This window comes from Polyergus mexicanus, unplaced genomic scaffold (genome assembly GCF_030449975.1).
Source record: "Polyergus mexicanus isolate NDT 795.1 unplaced genomic scaffold, iyPolMexi1.0 SCAF_3, whole genome shotgun sequence".
NCBI lineage: Eukaryota > Metazoa > Arthropoda > Insecta > Hymenoptera > Formicidae > Polyergus > Polyergus mexicanus.
Window position 1 is genome coordinate 8,960,694 of NW_027223323.1, and position 16,014 is coordinate 8,976,707.

The window sequence follows — 16,014 nt, forward strand, 5'->3', positions numbered from 1 at the left end:
TTCTATATTAAATACGATTTTTTTTATTATAGATACAATTATCAATTAATTTATTATATTGCATATTGTAATCAAATATACATTAATTATAAATGTAATTATCTACTTTTCGTAAGGACAGTTGACTGTTTTTTTTGTTTCGTTGGATCATATTTAAATGTCTTAATTATAGGACCCTTAGCAGCGGCATTAAACTGTACTGCATCTGCTCTTTCTCTATCAGCTAACTGCTTAGATATTCTTATATTTGTCCAAGCTAAAATGGGAATAATAATTATCGCACATACTCTTTTGTGAAAAATATATATACATAATATTTCCTTTTTATTATTTATAATTATTTACATACTCGCGAATATTGATTATTCTTGATTTATTAATTTTATTCCAATGTGTGATATAATACTATACAATGGAATACTCACATTCTCGAAATTCTTCAATGAAGTTCTTGTTCTTTAATGAACTGCCAGGCGTTGAGGAATTGTATTTTATTGTTATAGGCATGTCGAGAGCTTTTCTTATGTATGGGATCCTTAACAAACTAGTTTGCACCAGAGAAATAAAGTTTGTCGACACCCAATATGTTAGAATAGCCTGCAAATAATATGAAGAGATACGTTTGTGTTGGAGAATGTGATTTAAAAATATATATATGCTCTTATTAGTTATATGAAAATTTGGTGATGCATAAACGCTTTTGGATCAATCTTTATAGAAATAAATCATAATATGGCATTGATATTATTATACTTACACCAGGGAAATGTATCATGAACGGCAACATAACAAAAGGCACAGCTCGCAGGACATATCGAAGTATACCCATAGTCTTGAGATTAGTGCCATCTGCACCTATTTCGATTGTAATATACATTGTTATAGAAGTAACTACCGGCATTATGTAATAAGGATCGTGTACAGTGAGATCTTGTAGCCACCAAAAACCACCATGTTTCAAGCTCTCCACAGGTGCATTTGCCATTCCCCTCAAAGCTAGAAAGAAGGAGAGGAAAACTGGTGCCTGAAAAATTTACATCAATTAGCAAACTATATATATATATTTTCTATCTTATCTCTTTTTATGGACATTTATTACATGTACAGAATTATTGCATGCACCTGAACTAATGGTACTATGAAATTCTTTAAGGCACTGATGTTGTGCTTTTTCATATATTGCATCATTTCTGTTGCAGCCCGTGCACCTGCCCACAAAAAAAAATTTTCTGTTAGTTACTGTGAGTTTACAATCATAGTTTTTGGTAATAAAATTATGAGAATTCTTTACAAAATTTTTCTGACGTACTTTCAATGTGATCGCCACATTGCCTGGCCTCTGTCATTCTCGCTTGTAGTTCTTGTATCACTGGCATGTGATTGCTGAATTTGATCATATTCTTCTGCGCCTTTATTACTAGGGGAAATATAATAATCCTTACACAAAGAGTACCTGAAAACAATTTAAATAATATTAGCAATAGTATTACAACTTTATTGTATATATAATCATATTACATGTATAATTAAATCTTATCTATATATTTTTCTTAAGATAAATATAAAAAAAGACACCTATGACAATTGTTGTCCACCATGGAATATCATAAGTAATGTGCATAAATTCCATAAATCTCTGTATAAATCCGACTGGAGAATGACCACCCAGTCCTATGCTCTCCAGAGTTAGCTCTCCATTTGGATGCACTTTTACAATATTTTCCACTATATCCTCTAATGGTGTTGGTGGATCTATATATATAAATTATAGTTTAACAAATAGTAAAATAGCTTTTATAACTTTTTTATTTTCTCTCTTTCTTAATTACATGAGAGAAGTTTTATATTAAGAATAAAAGAAAGCTCTCTCTTTCTCATACATTAAGTTCAGTTACTAAAGTATGATAATTGTACATTTTTGCTATAATAAAGCATTAAGAAAATGAAAGAAATATTAACAGTGTACAATTTTTCTATAAATACCTGGTATTTCATCATATAGACTCTTCTGTGACGATGTTTCATTGGTACTAGCATAACGAATTAAAGAGATTCCTGTAACTCTGCAGTTTTTATGCAGATTAAACAAGGAATTGTTTCCAGGAGTTCTTTTTATTTGACCGATTAGATGAATATGTCTACAAGTAATTATTTCCTAAATGAGAGAACAAAACAGATTTTTCAGGAATAATATTTCTTACCATATTCCTTTGCAAAACTACTACTGCAGAAAATTGGAGTATAGATTTTTCTTGTATTGATAGATGAAATGTGGTCAATGAAATGTCAATATAATAATCGGTATTCAAATTAATTTCCAAGTTTATGCAATTATTGCATTCAATTTATGCAATTAATATGTTATTGTTTTCTCGTCGTATTTTTTTAGATATCGACTTATTTATATTTCAAAATTCTAATAATCTCTAACCTAAACGTTAAGGAAAGCTGCAAAATATTTTACCTGTGATATCATATTTGTTTTTAACAGCGCTCGTCGACAAGCGATCGCGGATGCTCGTGTAAACATTTTTACACCGGTTTTTAATTTAACTATCAATTCTTAATTAATTTGCAATATTTGTGCTTTTCTTATTAAGAATCGGCTTGAAACGGATACATCATACATATATAAATACAGCGGCGTGGTTTTTCTTTGGTGGGACTGCAATGGAATAATAGAACAGAATGTGTGTGTGTGTGTGGGTATTCTCTCTTTGTCTCTTTGCGCATGTGCTGTTCCGACATTCTTGATAAAATTACAATTGCACTGAACTATTCCAGATCATCCACTATTGAACTTGCGAACGTTTCCTCAATGGCTCACGATGAATGAAAATTTGGAAAACATCAATCCAAAGCTATACAAAAGATTGAATGACAGAGAAATCACAGCCGAAGAGGAAGATGAAGATGTTGCGGATGGATTTGATGCAAGAGAGATTTTTGGTATGTATAATTTCAAAATATTATCAGTAATCGACTTTTGTTTCCAATTATCTTGTAGCCAATTATGTGTGCATTATTTTATACATCTAATGTGTCTATATGTATATTTGACATTTGCCATTTGACATTGAATAAGGAATAATTGTCTTTGTTAATTTATATATTATTTAACAATACGCACATACTTGATATAATATAGCTATAAATTATATAGCGTTATATGTGCAATTTCTAAATAGAAAAGAATCTAATATTGATTACTAATTAATGATTTGTAGATATAATCAGAAACATTAATGATCCAGAACATCCTTTGACTCTGGAAGAACTAAATGTAGTAGAACAGAGCCTCATCGAGGTAACATATATATATATTTTTGTAAATAGTAACATTCCAGATATTGTTTTATTACATTAATTTGGAGTTGCTAAAGATTCAACTTTATAGGTGGACGATAAAAGGAACAGAGTAGATGTAAAATTTACACCTACAATACCTCATTGCAGCATGGCCACTTTAATTGGATTATCCATCCGTGTACAATTGCTGCGTGCTCTACCTGCTAGGTTTAAGGTCAGTGTGGAAATTTCACCTGGTACTCATGTCTCGGAGGAAGCAGTGAACAAACAACTCGCAGATAAGGAAAGAGTGGCTGCAGCTTTAGAAAACTCTATGTTACTTGAAGTGATCAATCAATGCTTAGCCCCAAAGAATTAACATGTATAAATTATAAGATTTACATTTCTACAACAATCACATGCATAATTTTGTTTTACACATACATGGATACATATATATATGGCTTTAAATTTCTACTAATTTAAATGGCTACAAATTTATCGTTCTCATAAATTTTTTGATCAAAAAAGTGAATGAAATTATTTGGATCTAAATTTATCTAATATCGCAAAATTTAAATTTTTGGATGCAGTACAAATAATAGCTCTTATAATAATTATAAGATTTTAAATAGACAAATATTGGAAGCAGTTTGACAAATATAACAATTGATCTGGAAGCAAAACAGTAATACATAAGCTGTAGAAGTTTTAAACCTGAACCAGAAGCAGAGGAAGAATATTTAAGGCAACACCAAGATTCGATTCATGGATCTTCCGCACTACACTCACAAGGCAGTTACCGAAGCAATGAGCCAAACAAAACTAGTATATTCCTTCTGCTCGGTTATCTAGATTTCATTTTAGAATCTTACATAATCTAAAAATTAGTCGAAAGGAGAATGATTCGAAAAATTATTAAAGATTTATATATATATAAAAAAATTATGATAGAAATATTTGAAGTATCATATACACGTGTGTATGTGGTATGTGTGTATATGGTATGTGTAATTAGATATTATGAGAGAGAGAGAATATTAAAATAAGGTTTTAATAAAATTAATATATATAATTTTAATATGTTAAAATAAAAGCAGAATAAAATGAAAAGAGGGTAGACTTTTAGAGAAAATACTTGTATACTGATATTCTATGAACATTGAATTTATATATATATATATATAAAAATTAATATATATAAATATATTTTTATATATTAATATATATAAATATATTTTTCTTATCGAAATAGTATGTATATATATGATGATTATAAAACTTGTGTTTTATGGATGGCGCCTTGCATACGTGATACGCGTTTATTCGTATAAATACATTGTTAATTTTCTTTTTTTATTAAATTCTTTTAACGTGATTCGCTTTCTAACTACGTTTGTTTGACTCTGGAGCTGGACAAATGCTGGAAGCATCGGAACAAAACAAAGATTTCTTTCTCTTGATTAGTCAATCAATGCTTGTTCGCCGTTTAGAAACGCGACTCTTCTCGACGCTTTATCATAGACATAGTATATCTAGACGAGTGTTGAGGAGTGAGGGCCAAGGTGCATGTAGAAAAGAATATACACTGTTTCGTGCCCCTTGCGCTCTCTCTCACTCGCATGTAACATAGCGAAAGATACGCTATGCTACATGCGAGCGAAAGAGAACGCAAGGGGCACAAAACGGAGTATGTCCTTTTCTACGTGATCTTTACCCCCACTTCTTAAATAAAGGCAAACGCTCGGTCTAGATATACTATGAACGCGTTTCATTTAACGCAACATTTACAGTATCATTTCATCCTTGTTGTTCACCGAAAGTTAAATAAAGACAGATGATGCTCGCGAGCGTTGCGGTCGTTAAGTGGAACGCGTTCTATGCTATGCGCTTTACGTTCTACCACGTGACTTATGTCATGTGACATGTGTTTTGGTGCAACATGGCGGTTCTTTCTGTCAAAGTTCGATAAGTCTACATTATCTGGAGAACTATTTCTGCCGTGTCTCGCGTTCGATTAATTAACATTAAAAGATGCCCGTTGACATTAATCGATTAACAGAGGGTTGGCTAGAACTGGAAAGTGATCCGGGTATGTTGATGAAAAATAATGAGAAATATATTTGTCAATGTAATTGACAATAATTTGTCAAATGTATCAATTTTTGTGTCTCATTCCTTTCCTAGTTTTTAAGAAACACACATTTACGTCGTAAATTTGTAACACTTGGAAATTGTGAATTTTTTGTATATGTTGAAGGCTTATTCACATTACTCTTGGAAGATTTTGGGGTGAAAGGGGTTCAAGTGGAAGAGATCTACGATCTACAAAAATCTCTCGAAGGTCCGGTCTACGGTTTCATCTTTCTATTTCGTTGGATCGAAGAACGGCGATCAAGACGGAAAGTTGTGGAGCAGGACGAAAGTTTTGTCAAAGATGAAGAGATCGTCAATAATATTTTCTTTGCGCAGCAGGTATAGCATACAATGGTGTTCCCAACATGTCAAATCTCTATATCACTTTTATTTGTGTGTATAATCTTTATGTATATTTTTTTATAATTATTTTACAACAGGTTGTTCCCAACAGCTGCGCGACTCATGCGCTGCTTTCGGTTCTATTGAATTGTCCAAATATTCACTTAGGTACGACCCTATCTCGATTGAAGATGCATACCTCTGGTATGTGTCCGGAAAACAAAGGCTGGGCGATTGGTAATACACCAGAGCTAGCCTGCGCGCACAATTCGCACGCTATGCCCCAAGCCAAGAGACGCCAAGACAAGAACACCGGTGTCTCTACAGGCCGTTTTACCGGGGAAGCTTTTCACTTTGTAAGTTATGTACCGATAAACGGCAGACTTTTTGAACTGGATGGTTTGAAACCCTATCCCATGGATCACGGACCGTGGAAGGAGCATGAGGAATGGACAGAGCAATTTAGACGCGTCATAACCGATCGTTTAGGCATGGCCACGGGCGAACAGTTGCAAGACATCAGATTCAATCTGATGGCCGTTGTGCCCGACAGACGTCTCGCTATTTCGCATAAATTAACAATGCTTAAAACCAATCGACAAATAGTCTTGGAGGCTTTGCAACAATTAGTTAAATTGAGTCATCCAGACAGTAATAATGCCGAAAAAAACTCGCACGATTCCGACAAAGAGAAGCAATGTGAGAAAAGGCATAAGACTGAGGATGAAAATGGATTGCCTACTAAAACGGAGATTGAAGAACCCTCGATTCCAACTATCAATGTCGAAAGAAATAATGATTCTGCAGTAGTGATGGATGAATCAATTTCCAGTATTGCATCTGGTAAAACCGAATCTAGGTAAATCAAATTCTTATTTTTTTTTATTATGATAAAGTGCGTACGATTTTTTTTTTTTCTAATTTTACTTTAATATTTCAGTTTATAATGTGGTCAAGTTTTGCGGATTACATGTAATGGTAGAGAAAAAGAGAGAGATTAAAGCACCGTTTTAATAAAGCTTTTTGTCAATTATTTCAATTTAAAAAAATTGCAATTATACTCATTTATTTCTTTATAATCATGATTAATTTATTTCTCTGTTGTAAAAATGGTTTTAAAATCGGAATATATGCTTATGTAGCGCGGATTTACATTTGATTACAGTGGAATGGAGAAAGTAGTGATGTGCGCTCTGGATTATGCCACGCCGCTGCGAATTCAAACCTCGCCGGCTCACAGTTCGTCAAGCACGGACACATCGTCAGAAATAGGATCAGCCTTCAATTCGCCCACTCAAGGTAAACAGGAAAGGAAAAGAAATGTGCACGCTTTTCTTTCGCAATTCATCATCATTGCAACATATCGCACAATCGTCTAGTAGTGCATACTTTCTTGCCTTGACAAAATATCAAAGCGTTCGGACAACTCATTCGAATCGATTTGATTTCTTCGGATCCCGGCATGCTGTAACAGATGTAATAATGAGAATCGGAAGCGGGATCCTTTATTTTACCGAGCTCCTGGCACAATCTCTCCTCTTCTATCAATTTTTCGTTAAAATCCGTTGTCGTTTGTTCACGATGCTCGATGAATATCTCATTTACCGGAAGTTTGTTTCGGCACGTTTTTGAGCTTTCGATATCACAGATTCGCGAATTTACGTTAAAAGCTGTGTGTAATGGACAAGAGAACTCCACTACGGAAGCCGTTTTCGGATCGCACGTGTAATACCTGTTACAATCGGTCCTGTTCGGCAGACGAACGTTCTTCGTACAGGCTACGACGATAATGAATCGTGATGTTAATCGAGAAGCGACGGTCTTGTACTCATCGATCGTCAGGTACTGTTTGTTCCCTAGATTATCACTAATCCTTATTATATTGTTGTCATAATCCAGACTATCGATTAGCAACTGCAAAGTATTCTCTGTCGAAACAGCATTATCCAGGATTGACGACATGCTATCATTTATTTGAGGTCCCTCGTTTTCTTTCATTTCGGTTGACTTATCGTCATTTAATTTCACGTTTCCTTCGGTATAACTTTGCACGAAATAATTTAGCGTTATATTATGTTTCCGTTTGTGAGATGCAAATATGGCGATAGCTTTAGGCGGTTTTACAGTTGTAATATCTCTAATAGGTATCGACAAAGAATTCGATATCGCAAATAGCTTCTTGTAATTATGCAACCGATTAATCAATTCGTTTAGACATTTGTAATGACTATCTATAATATTTTTATATTCTTCCATTAGAGACAACGGTACTTGCTTATTCATATAATACTCGTACAAATAATTCTCCTCCTTATGATATGAAATATTTCTCACACCCTCATCCTCGCGCGTCATTACATCCGATTCTTCAATTTCGGTCAAAGGATACGCGGTTATTGCTTCACTCGTCGGCTCAGAGAAATTATCGATCACATAGGACGAGTCGATCACATTGGAGAAAGGATTCTGCGTGTACCCTAATGAGCTTGTATCCGTTGGATATCCAACAAGTTCGGTGAGTGTTTCGTATCTGTTCATCACGAGAGTATGCTCGGTCGAAAGCGTCCAGTCGCACGTCCAGGTATCACCAGGAACCACGCACATCCGTAAATATGGTTGGAATACCTGTAATCATATTTTAGATATTAGTGTTAGCGGCGCTATTACAATTCCTGAAATGTCTCTAACGTGTTTATTTGCTCGTTAACATCTTACCAAGCCTTCGGTACATTTCGACGGTATCCACACATAACCATCGTCAGGTAAATTCACACAATTGTAGAAAATTGTGCAATTCGTGAGATGCGGCTTCTTGGATTCCGGGCATCGCGACGAACTTGTCAAAAAGATCGGACTGCACGCGAGAAAGAATGATACGAGCCGCATTTCGTTGTCGCGCAACCTAATCTGCTACAGAGTGCAATTCGTGCGTCTGCCTTATGGATATTATGTACTTTTCACACGCACACATAACACTTCGTCCCGGAAGACACTTTGTTTCGCACCTTTTATGTACAGTTACTTGACCTATTTGTTAACATACCGTTCATTGCTAGTTTCTTAGTGATCGTATAGAATTTTGGAAATGCTTTATACGCACAATAAGAGCAAGTATTTTGAGATTGTTTGCACAATATCTCTTTGGAAACTTTGGATCACCAGAGAAAGGAGGATTTAAAATATCTTGATATCTCTTAGCTTGGGGCTGGAATTCCGGTCAGAGCAGCCCAACGTCGACGAAGGATTTCAAAAAATTTGTAGTGATCAGAGTTGCCGGTGACGAGAAGAATGAAGCGGGTCTAAGTAGGTATCAGATTTACTGCAGAGTTTAGTAAGATTTATCATTTCACTTAACATTGTAATTTACGCACAGGCCGTTCTCTGGGAAATATCAATATAAACGGAAAGAGATTGGTTTCTGACAGCGGCCACCTGCACAAGAAGGTCTGCCTATCGGGGGAAGTTAGGATACCTCACGCGAGAGTGAAAACTAGCAATGGGGACACGGTTACGGAGGAAAAAAAGGTCGAGAAGATCGATCCTAAGCTCTGTTCCAAATATCCGGAATTGTTCGAACCGCATACGTTTGCGCCCAAGGATCTTTTGGCGCTGTTAAAAAATTTGGAACACGAAATCAGCGTGTGCGAAACTAGTCTGAAGGATGAGAATGATAAGAGGAACAAATATAAGGTTCGCATGCTCACGAATTACGAAGCATCTGCTATATTTTCATGATAGATTATTAATTCGATACCGTAATTTATGCTTCAATAACGAATATCTTAGTCTGGAGGGATGATATAGAAATTATGCGAATCTTTTAGATCGACGATTGTCGGAGGACGCATAATTACGACGAATTTATTTGCACATTTCTCTCGATGCTCGCTCAGCAGGGAAAGCTGGCAGAATTGGTTCAGCAGCATTTAACATTGAAAAAACATACTTCTGTTTCGGTCAACAGGGTTCACAGGTAGACTTTTCGCGGCTTATCTATTAATGTTTAATCGCACCAAATTTTCACAAAATTAATTCGTATAAAGTATAGTCTTCTTAAGTTAATAAGCCTTATTAAATTAATTTATCAAGTTAAATGCGCGTTTCTAAAATTTTGATACATTTATTTCCAGGTCATCGAAAAAGTCCGACACTCGTCAAAATTCCTCGCGCAGACGCCGTGGCAGAACAAAATGTAAGAAACGAAAGTAATTTCTTTCTAACTTTAAAGTTTAGGACAGCATTATTCCGTTGGCTCGGAACTATTTGAATTGTTTATAATGGATAAACTATCATTTGGTAGTTTTATAAAGATCATGATCACTTTTGTGAAGAGAGCCATATACAATTTTTAGCTATAGAATAACGTCAGTTTCTCTCCGAATTATCGAGTTTTCAATTTTTGAAAAAATTTCTAGCTTTTTAGCGTAATACAGATATTTTTAGAGACAATCGCATACGAAACAATTTTAATTCGAATTCTATATCGCAATGAATAGAAATTACTTTTTACGAATCAACTCAAGATACAAATTTATACGCAGACAGATGTATATATTTTTTTCTATTCTTTGTATAATCATGCGTGATATTATCCAGATCGTTGGTATATTTGTGACATTTTGCCTTCTCTTGGCGAGTACTTTTTATTATTATTATTATTATTATTATTATTATTATTATTATTATTATTATTATTATATTTCAAATACACGATTTATTAAGAGCGCAGAAAGTATTTGAATCTCTTTCTGTCTTGCACTTTTTTGTCGAATTGCTAGAGAAAAGGGAAAGATGTTAAGAAATTACAAGGAAAAGGGGTTTTGTCAAAAACATTGAAAATATTTATTTATCGGTATTCATATACAAGTACACTACACGCGCTGCGGATATGTCCCTTAGAATCTAAATACTTACATCTCCGAACAGCCGGAGAAAGGAGAACCAAACTTATCAGATTGGTTGGAATTACAGTTTTTATCATAAATTGACGACGGGTTAACGATCCTCGCCTTTGTTTTATCGTTAATATAGTGCATAGGAACTGTAATCGAAACGCGCGCAAACGATTTCAACGGAATACAATGGGAAGGAAGAGAAGGAAGTGAAAGAAAAGGGAAAATGGGTGGGAGGATGAAAATGTCATTCCTTCTCCGGCCGGTGTTCCAGCGATCTTCGTAACTGCTTTTTGGCAAAAAAGGTGCGATTGTATGTACAATTTGTAATAATAATATATCGGCTCTCGTCGTAATCATTTGAGGCGCGAGCGAGGCAAAAGTGCGCGAATAATCGGTGTGTGTACGTATGCGCGCGCGCGCTTATGTGCATAAAGAATTAAATTTGAAATCATGTCGAGATTTCATTCTGATTGCGGAAAATTGTGGATGTTCGTTAATTAACGATAGAAGACAACACGTTTACAATACTTTCGTTTTTTTCTTGCTATCAAAACTTTTAATCCCAACAAATTAGCAATCAGTAGTGGAGTCATGGCAAAAATGCACATGATTCGGTTATTACAGGCACTCTCGGTATTTTAGCGAGTGACGCGACTGTGAGATACAATATATTATTGACAAATTTTGTCCCTTTTTTTTCAACGTTGGAGCTCGGCGACGATGATTCGGAACATTTTTTTATATTGGTTATTTAATATTTAACATTATCGATGCATTTTTGTGTGTACATTTTTAAGCCAAAAAATTGAAAGTTGACAATTAGACAATTAGATTTTTCGCGGGAACCGTCATATTCTCGACACCGATTGCGGAATTTTACGCACAAACATACCGTATAAAATATAAAACGATTACGCTAAAGAGAGTAATGTACAAGATACGGGGAGTGAGAGGAATATGAACGAGAACCTATTCGCGAGCGATATCAGTACAATAAACAGTTTCACGACGTAGTGAGACATTTCTACCTTTGTGTGGCTCTTAATAATCACTCGTCCAATTTTCTCGTCGTCGTACGCTCCGCCGTAACATAGATGATTAATATACAATAAATAGAGATGCCTCTTCTCAATATATATATATATATAAAATGTATGTATGTATATATATATTACGGTTATTCCCGAATTAACGTCGATTTGCGCCTTTATCGCTTTACACGTATTTTATCACATGTGGTAAAAATAAACTGTTGATCGAGCGGGATACTAGTTCGCCAATTCCTTCTCCACGATCGCGTCGTCGACTTGTCTGCCGATTACTCGCTTTATCGTCGTCGAGACAATAGATATCCTTTCATTTGTCACTTTGTCGCTTTTGGAAAAAAATCACACTTTGGTTCTAGTTGTGATTTCGACGATTCGCGCGATTCCCGCTGTTCGATTGACAAATCTTACTGCTATATCGAGTATCTCTCCGAATCGACGACGACACAATTAAACACTGTACACACGTTATAACTAGTTTCAATGACGATATCGAAAAATACATCAATCTGAAAAAAAATATATATGTATATATATTCGTGCGTGTAACCACATGCACACGCACGCACGCACTCTTGCAAATATATCCTATGTTACATACACTTATAGGCTCGCTTAATACTTCAATATGCGTAAAATTTCATCTTTCGAGAGAATTCTCCGCATCCTATTATACATACATCAATATTGGCGTTTCTCGTCCGGCGTTTGTAACATAGATGCACTTTTCGTTTTCTTTACATATACATATATACAGACACGCTACTATATTGATACTGTAGTGATTCGATAACAAAAGTATAAAAAAATAAGAGGCAACATATATAATCGCGAGAAAACGTCGACGAAAATTCGGCGCGATTGTCAAAGAAACGCAACCTCGCCATTCTTCTTCCTTCGTATCAAGTTTACATAATTCGAAAGACCAAAAAAGACAAATTCCAAGACTAATGGAGCTTTGTTGAAATTTTGATGCGATTTTCGAGACGCGAAAAGAAATAATAAATAGGAAGCGAAATTAAAATAAATATTTTAAATCTCTAAATGTCCTAAGTCAACATAAGTATTGCTTATAAAACTTTCAAACATTTTCAAGATTAACAGTAACACAAAATTTTATTGGCAATAAATAAATGATTCTAATATATGGAAAAATCTAGTCTTAAAGCTCCACTATGCAAAGTCATTGTCGCTCGTCGCTTGACATGTGAATAAAATGGTGATGACAATATGACGATGCGAATATCTAACGAAAAAGAAGAGGAAGAAATAATCCAATTTCATACGCTGAAATAAATCGTATTATGAATATCCGATGGTAGTGAGATAGCCGGTTGCGCGAATCGGTGAGTAACTCACGTGTAATATAGTGCTTCGTTTGGATGGCGGTGGTATCCACCAGAATTCACCGATTATACTTAGTTTGATACAACTGACTGCTCGAATCGACAAAAGTCTAGTTAATGATAATATATAAGAACGATATTAGCCTATCTACGGGAGTTTTATAACGTAACAACCTTACAACACTATAAGTATCGCATCAACTCTTAATTCCTAACTCCGCTTCGTTTCAGGATCAAGAGCGAAGAATGCCTGTAAGTCCTTCGACCGGTAGATCGATCGGAAATTCTAAACGAGCACGATTAATGTCTTTCGTGTATCGTAATAACTTACATTTTTTTTTCATCGAAGAGGAAAATACGATCTACAGGTTGAGGGATTAAAATTTCGCAGGCGAGACTTCTGATTATCAGTTCGGGGTGTCTCAAGCAGACTGATAGTAATCGGGGATTGCAAATTATCTACGATTTATATAAATTTTGTTTTATCTCGATAAAACTCGACGAAATTTCTTTTCATCTTGTGATATTGGCATACTTGCCGATTATATATGATTAGAGAATCATCAATTAGTTTTATCAATATTTTATTAATCTGCATAAAATTATATAATATATATGAAAATAGAGACGAGAGTGATCATGGGATAAGAATTGAGTTCTAGAAAACGAATTTTGTCTCATGAATATTGTCATTGATCGTTCGAAGATTAATCGCGATTTCTATCCATCTGCTTTAATTGCATCCACAAACGCGAGAATTCTTTACAATCGTGTTTAAATAAACGTTTAAAAAGTCTCTTTCCAATCAATCGACGATATTCCCAGCTCGGCATGACATCAGACTCCGCGACGATCCGTCCTTTCCTATGCGTCGTCACGATGACATTTCAACGTCGTTTCCTTTACGTTCAATTTTGAAGAATCCCGGCCATGAGGAAGAGGAGGATTCTCGCGCGATCCTTGCGCGAAACAAGGGCGGGTCGTGTGTTCTTCACGGCCCGCTGACCGCGGCGGCAGAGTGTCCGGTCACCAAGCCGTCCGCCGCGGCCGCCGCTGCTGCCGCTGCTGCTGCTGCCGAGACCGGTTTTCCAAGGCGGAATATCGACTGCAGGGACGCGACCTCGGACGCTAAACGGTCCAACTTCATCTTTACCTCCCGGTCGCTCTCCGAGACAGCGGTAACTGTCGGACCGGTCCATTCGGCGCCCAATGAAATGCCAGAGTCGCGCTCGTCACTCGAACCTTCGTTATCCCAGGGCGGCGATGCTCGCGGTCCAGGTTCCTGCTTGATACCTTGAAGCGCCAAAAGTGCGCTCGCGGCGTCCTTGTCGCCGATGCGCGACTTGTGCCTGAGCTTGTGCGGCAGACTGTTGTTGGCGGCCGGATTGTTCTGGGAGACTATCTGGGGACCGCCAGCCTCATCACCGCTACCCGATGAGAGCTCGTACGGCGATTGTGCCCGACGACCGCGCGACGATAGATTGAGCGCGCTGCTCGGGGAGGTATCCAAATGATGCATCGCCGGATGCGAGTACGGATATTGAAAGCTCTCGGTCTCGGGATATGCCGTCGTCTCGGGCACGTAAAGCTGCGAGCCGGGCGATCTGGGCGATCGGGCGCCACTCACCGGCTGATGGATCACCGATGTATGCACCGGGCTGGGCGTGCGAGCGTACAGGAGCGCAGCTGACGCCGGAAGTTTCGCCCGCTTCACGCTGATTGGTGGTTCCGTTGGCAGCGCGGCCAACACGTGCTCGGTACTGATGACAGACTCGCCGCAGATGCCAAACTTGTCGCGTATCGCCTCGAGTTGCGCCTTGAGAATATGGTTCTCCTTGCTCAGCTCCATCACCCGCTGCTCCAGCACCATGTCGTTGAAGCGACGCTTCTCACGCGACCGCTTGGCCGCCTCGTTGTTGCGTCTGCGACGATCCCAGTAGCTGTCATCCTTCTTGTTGTCGGGAATGAACTCACGCTGCTTACGCTGTGAGAACAGCTCCTTGCGGATGTCAAAATTGGACGAGTAATTGTCGTGATGCGTCGTTACCTGCTGGTCGTGATGAAGATGCTGCTGTTGCTGCTGCTGCTGCTGCTGCTGCGACTGTTGGGCCTGATGGTGATGATGGTGATGCGGCGGTTGCTGCTGCTGCTGTTGCGGTGGCGGTTGCTGCTGCGGTTGATGTTGATGCTGCTGGATCGCGACCGGCGGCCCGCCGTGAAGACCGGGATGCGTCAGGGGCACCGTGAGGGGTCCGTGGGCGTCGTGGGGCCCGCTATGGGGCGCGCCATGACCGCCGCCGTGTGCCATTGTATGCGTAGCCGGTATGTTGCTGTTCAGGCACGCGGTTTCACCATTAATGGGCGATCCACTCTGGCGGGCGACAAATTCTGCCACCATAATTTGTCTTCTTAGTACATCTGGAATGAAAGAGGACTTTAATTAGTTGAATAGCTAAAAATGATATCTCGTCGGTTTGCATAATTTTTAACTTGCAAAAGATTAGAGAGAGAGAAAGAGAAATTGTCTTTTAAATCCATATTTTTACTAAAAGGTAAAGATTGTATGATAAAAAGTTTCTTAGGAGGTTTCGCAACATATAATATTTATCTTTATTTTTAAATAATAATTTAAGGTAATTTTTGGAAACAAATTATTCAATTAAACGTAGAAATTTTTTATCATTCCATCAAACAATAAATGATTTTTGTGGCCGCGTCCGATGACACCGCGCGCATTTCGGCGATCCAAAGACAATTATCGTCTTGACGAGGTGGTGGATGTAGGTGTGGTCGGGAATTAGAGCTGTGCACTCGCACAGCTAAAGATAAAGAATCCCGAGAGATCGGGAGGCTTGCCCACGCGGGCGCTTCTCTCGCCCAAAGTCGCGAAATAGCCTTGGGTAAGGTCGCGCTCACAAGGTCGAAGGTGTCAGTGAACTCGGTTCAACCAGCATCTGCTTC

The 16,014-nt window shown here is 37.5% G+C and overlaps 5 protein-coding genes across 11 annotated transcripts in view; 2 read left to right on the forward strand and 3 right to left on the reverse strand.

Annotated features, from left to right (window-relative positions):
- Positions 1-45: 45 nt before the first annotated feature.
- On the reverse strand, positions 46-2,931 carry Oxa1l (OXA1L mitochondrial inner membrane protein). Its single transcript, XM_070292955.1, has 8 exons — positions 2,465-2,931; positions 1,984-2,155; positions 1,576-1,752; positions 1,310-1,453; positions 1,123-1,208; positions 758-1,024; positions 426-597; positions 46-256 (listed from the first exon to the last, which is right to left on the reverse strand). Exons 1-8 carry the CDS (start codon positions 2,528-2,530, stop codon positions 99-101), a joined length of 1,242 nt encoding a protein of 413 aa, XP_070149056.1. The 5' UTR covers positions 2,531-2,931; the 3' UTR covers positions 46-98.
- On the forward strand, positions 2,761-4,411 carry Galla-2 (MIP18 family protein galla-2). The gene is made up of 3 exons (XM_070292960.1): positions 2,761-2,949; positions 3,228-3,307; positions 3,398-4,411. The coding sequence occupies exons 1-3, from the start codon at positions 2,829-2,831 to the stop codon at positions 3,665-3,667; spliced, it is 471 nt and encodes a 156-aa protein (XP_070149061.1). The 5' UTR covers positions 2,761-2,828; the 3' UTR covers positions 3,668-4,411.
- Positions 4,412-4,924: 513 nt separating this feature from the next.
- The window catches only part of Calypso (ubiquitin carboxyl-terminal hydrolase calypso), a 240,391-nt gene continuing 229,301 nt past the window's right edge, over positions 4,925-16,014 (forward strand). For 3 of the 5 annotated variants that reach the window (XR_011446682.1, XM_070292946.1, XM_070292948.1), the window contains exons 1-8: positions 4,925-5,380; positions 5,549-5,763; positions 5,865-6,625; positions 6,932-7,065; positions 8,965-9,069; positions 9,140-9,456; positions 9,591-9,739; positions 9,897-9,958. Coding sequence is in view for 4 of the 5 variants with exons in the window: in XM_070292946.1 (XP_070149047.1) it covers positions 5,323-5,380; positions 5,549-5,763; positions 5,865-6,625; positions 6,932-7,065; positions 8,965-9,069; positions 9,140-9,456; positions 9,591-9,739; positions 9,897-9,958 (1,801 nt within the window). In the remaining variant the exon portion in view is untranslated. Of the gene's footprint in view, positions 5,381-5,548; positions 5,764-5,864; positions 6,626-6,931; positions 7,066-8,964; positions 9,070-9,139; positions 9,457-9,590; positions 9,740-9,896; positions 13,723-16,014 lie in introns of those variants that run through there. The other 2 variants (XM_070292944.1, XM_070292947.1) reach the window with 2 other exon arrangements.
- On the reverse strand, positions 6,862-8,840 carry LOC138931810 (uncharacterized). The gene is made up of 2 exons (XM_070292949.1): positions 8,482-8,840; positions 6,862-8,391 (listed from the first exon to the last, which is right to left on the reverse strand). Exons 1-2 carry the CDS (start codon positions 8,650-8,652, stop codon positions 7,117-7,119), a joined length of 1,446 nt encoding a protein of 481 aa, XP_070149050.1. The 5' UTR covers positions 8,653-8,840; the 3' UTR covers positions 6,862-7,116.
- LOC138931811 (uncharacterized) overlaps positions 10,585-16,014 on the reverse strand; it is a 121,725-nt gene continuing 116,295 nt past the window's right edge. For 2 of the 3 annotated variants that reach the window (XM_070292951.1, XM_070292950.1), the window contains one exon: positions 10,585-15,471. In XM_070292951.1, the coding sequence (XP_070149052.1) occupies positions 14,045-15,451 (1,407 nt within the window). In that variant the 5' untranslated portion in view covers positions 15,452-15,471 and the 3' untranslated portion in view covers positions 10,585-14,044. The remainder of the gene's footprint in view (positions 15,472-16,014) is intronic. The other variant, XM_070292952.1, reaches the window with a different exon arrangement.

Coding starts and splice junctions, on each gene's coding strand:
- Oxa1l (XM_070292955.1), bottom strand. CDS start 2,530: ATGTTTACACGAGCATCCGCGATCGCTTGTCGACGAGCGCTGTTAAAA. Junction 1,753..1,983: donor TCTATATGATGAAATACCAG/GTATTTATAGAA, acceptor TTATATATATAG/ATCCACCAACACCATTAGAG. Junction 598..757: donor TCATGATACATTTCCCTGGT/GTAAGTATAATA, acceptor TATTATTTGCAG/GCTATTCTAACATATTGGGT.
- Galla-2 (XM_070292960.1), top strand. CDS start 2,829: ATGAATGAAAATTTGGAAAACATCAATCCAAAGCTATACAAAAGATTG. Junction 2,950..3,227: donor TGATGCAAGAGAGATTTTTG/GTATGTATAATT, acceptor AATGATTTGTAG/ATATAATCAGAAACATTAAT. Junction 3,308..3,397: donor TAGAACAGAGCCTCATCGAG/GTAACATATATA, acceptor TCAACTTTATAG/GTGGACGATAAAAGGAACAG.
- LOC138931810 (XM_070292949.1), bottom strand. CDS start 8,652: ATGCGGCTCGTATCATTCTTTCTCGCGTGCAGTCCGATCTTTTTGACA. Junction 8,392..8,481: donor CGAAATGTACCGAAGGCTTG/GTAAGATGTTAA, acceptor ATATGATTACAG/GTATTCCAACCATATTTACG.